This window comes from Cottoperca gobio, chromosome 4 (genome assembly GCF_900634415.1).
Source record: "Cottoperca gobio chromosome 4, fCotGob3.1, whole genome shotgun sequence".
Taxonomy (NCBI): domain Eukaryota; kingdom Metazoa; phylum Chordata; class Actinopteri; order Perciformes; family Bovichtidae; genus Cottoperca; species Cottoperca gobio.
In genome coordinates, this window is record NC_041358.1 from 8,863,486 (window position 1) to 8,866,841 (window position 3,356).

The 3,356-nt window shown below is 42.7% G+C and overlaps 1 protein-coding gene across 1 annotated transcript; it reads left to right on the forward strand.

Annotated features, from left to right (window-relative positions):
• Positions 1-702: 702 nt before the first annotated feature.
• On the forward strand, positions 703-2,274 carry foxq1b (forkhead box Q1b). The gene has a single exon (XM_029430061.1). The coding sequence runs from the start codon at positions 819-821 to the stop codon at positions 1,698-1,700; it is 882 nt and encodes a 293-aa protein (XP_029285921.1). The 5' UTR covers positions 703-818; the 3' UTR covers positions 1,701-2,274.
• Positions 2,275-3,356: the final 1,082 nt, after the last annotated feature.

The following is a 3,356-nucleotide window of genomic DNA, read 5'->3' on the forward strand; positions in this document are numbered from 1 at the left end:
CAAACGGGAGTATTTTTTATTTACATACAGTATGTTCAACGCGCCCCAAAGGCTTTGTTGTTGTGCGCAAAAATGTGCATATTTCCCCACCGAACAACCTCAAGTGTAATTTGAGAAGTGAGTAAAGATAAGAAACCGGACCAAAGAAAATGCATTTGAACTATTTTTACTTTTTCATGAATTCAGTGAAAGAATCACTGAACATTGATTCCAGTCAAGAAAAGGGGAACTAATAGAACTTTTTGTTAATAATAATGCAGCAGAAAATGTTTATTTAATGGCTACTAAGCGCAACATCTGGTTCAGGAAAATGTATTTTGTTAGGAAACTGTGACATGTTGGCTACAGTAGATGCTTTTGTGTCTCTCATCATGTGTGAAATAAAATACTTTTTAGAAGAAGAAAAAAAAGGACAGACAGACAGATAGACTTGGTTGCATCTCAGACTAATTATTTTTCATACCTGCCCTCTCTCGCTTCACTCCCTCCCTCCCTGGCGTGGCACGGTAGCGTCCAATTGTAAACATACACTAAATCACTCAATCGCTTCAATGGATTCGGGCTGAAACCCCGCCTCTGGGACGTCCCTTGCAGAGGCATTATATTATAGCAAGACAAGCGTGTCTCCGGAGACAGATCTGTATTCTGCTGCTCCAAACTGAGGCTCAGGGTGCCTCCAGCGCTTCAAACTAGCCTCTACAACACACAGACACACAGCTGCTGTCAGGACTTCAACACCTGCTCTGCTGCTCAGCTGAGACAAGACTGTAACGGAGGAGACACTTAAAGGGAGACGATCATCGTTTTTTTGGGAGAAAATGAAACTTGAAGTTTTCTCCGCGTATCACTTCGCGCAGAAGCCGCTGGAGTTGTGCATGGACGCAGAGGTGGGAGTCCCTTCTCCTCTATCCGGGGACGAGCTGGGGTCGGACGGGGACTTCGTGGCTAATAGCCCGGCACCTGTCGCTCAGAGCGGGGAAGGCAGCAAGGGGAAGCCCTACACCCGCAGACCCAAGCCACCTTACTCCTACATTGCCCTCATCGCCATGGCCATCCGGGAGTCCAGCAGCGGCCGCCTCACTCTGGCAGAGATCAACGACTACCTGATGAAGAAGTTCCCGTTTTTCCGCGGCACCTACACCGGCTGGAGGAACTCGGTGCGCCACAACTTGTCACTGAATGACTGCTTCCTCAAAGTTCTGCGGGACCCGTCCAGACCCTGGGGCAAGGACAACTACTGGATGCTCAACCCGCACAGCGAATACACCTTCGCTGACGGGGTGTTCCGCCGCAGAAGGAAACGCATCGCCAAGAGGTCCGCCAAGGAGCGGGAGAGCCCGGACATCCTCAACGAGGACACCCACCTCCCCGCCGCGGAGGAGAGGGTGGGGGTTAAGTTCTCCAGCTCCTTCGCCATTGACAGCATCCTCAGCACGCCCTTCAAACGGAGGGAGGACAACCACGTTGATGCAGAGACCCAAGCCCCCCGGCTCTACTGGTCCCCAGGGGCCCACATACTGCCTTACACTCTGAGCTACCCGGCACCGCACACGTACCTGTCAGAGGGGTTGTACAGCAGCACAGAGCCCAGCAGAGATGCACTCATATACCTCCAGCAGACAGCACCTGCGGCCGCTCCGCACGCGCTCAAGATTCCCAACAAGGCGCGAGGTTTCCATATAGACTTCTTGCTCTCATAAAGCACCCGGACTGCTGTCAGACTTGTATGTTTTGACCCATGATGTGCACTATTGTGGGCGCTCGTAGCTGTCAGTGCTTTAGCTGTTTAAGTGTTTGGGAGTCTGTCTGTACTGTAAGTCATTCTGCAGTGAAAGAAACAAACGTGTTGTCAATATAGATCTAACGGTGTGTGGCTATTTAGCAAAGAGTTGCTGTCATTGCAGGACATTCCACTGCGTGTGTGCGAGTGTGTGTGTGTGTGTGTGTGTGTGTGTGTGTGTGTGTGTGTGTGTGTGTGTGTGTGTGTGTGTTTGTGGGTGTGTGTGTGTGTGTGTTAGAGATGTTTAAAGATTGTCTGTCTTCGTGTATCCATGGTTCTTTTGTCATTTCCACTGTATGACGGCATCCAAGCGCCATGTTGAAACATAAAACTATTAATCTATTTATATTTTCATGTTTTGTATGACCTGCTGTATAAAATAGTGTTGTATATATATTAAAAAAAGATATTGACTGAGCTGCGATGAGAGTCACGTGGCTGCACTAGAAACGCATGGAAATATCTGATGTTTTTCCTAAAATTGATTCATGCATGCCTGGTATTTTTTATGAATAAAAACGTGAAACAATGAGACCCTGATGTTCAATGAGTTGTTCATTACAGACATGAAAGGGAGAGATCAGAGGCAGGTGTACAGAGCATTGCAGCACTACCACAGGCTGTCAACCTGTGGTAGATTTGACTGGTAAGCGAAAAAAGGAGGAATATTTTGGTCTGTTGAAAATTAACTCCAAAAATCATAATCTTCAAAGTAAAAATAACAGAATTAAATTTAAAAGACCCACATACTGCCTCTTACACGGATTCATTAAGTATATATATATATATATATATATATATATATATATATATATATATATATATATATATATATATATATATATATATTGGCCAGGAAGCGGTTTATTAAAATGGAAAAAGTAAAGTATTGAGATATTGCAATCAAGGCACAGCAAAAAAATAAAAACAGATCAAAGAGTAAAGATTTAAAATAAAAAGCCCTTTTGTTGTAATTCTTATGTTATTTATGTGCATGACACAATAAAGAACATGTGTCCAGCCCACATGGACTCATAAGACACCAAACATGCTGTTGCAGTGAAACATTTGCCGAACAATAACATAACAGCTTACATATAATATAATATTTCAAATAAAAACAACAAATTCTTAGGCTCTGCAAATACAATCTGCCACAAAAAAGGTTCCTTTCCTAAAATACGTTTTTTGTATAGTTACATATTGAGAAGAACTCATCAGAAATGAAGGTTACTTTATTCAAATTATTATTGTTGCTGTTATTATACTTTGATTTTATTTTATATGGACAGCCCATTGATATTAATACTTTGTGTTTAATCAAAATAACACAATACAATATGCCACGTATTGTTTACAAACACATATTATAATAACGTGGTGCCTGTACTCTACGTCGCGATCAATGCATAACAGTTTCTCACAGAGTAATAATAAACAAGAGACTCAAAGATAAAGATGGGATGTGAGACGTATCCGCAGTACTCTTATTGTATGTATATAAAAATATAAAATAATTGCAACAAAAAACACTCAATTTGTTCCATCATCAAAACACAACTATGAGTTCTGATTA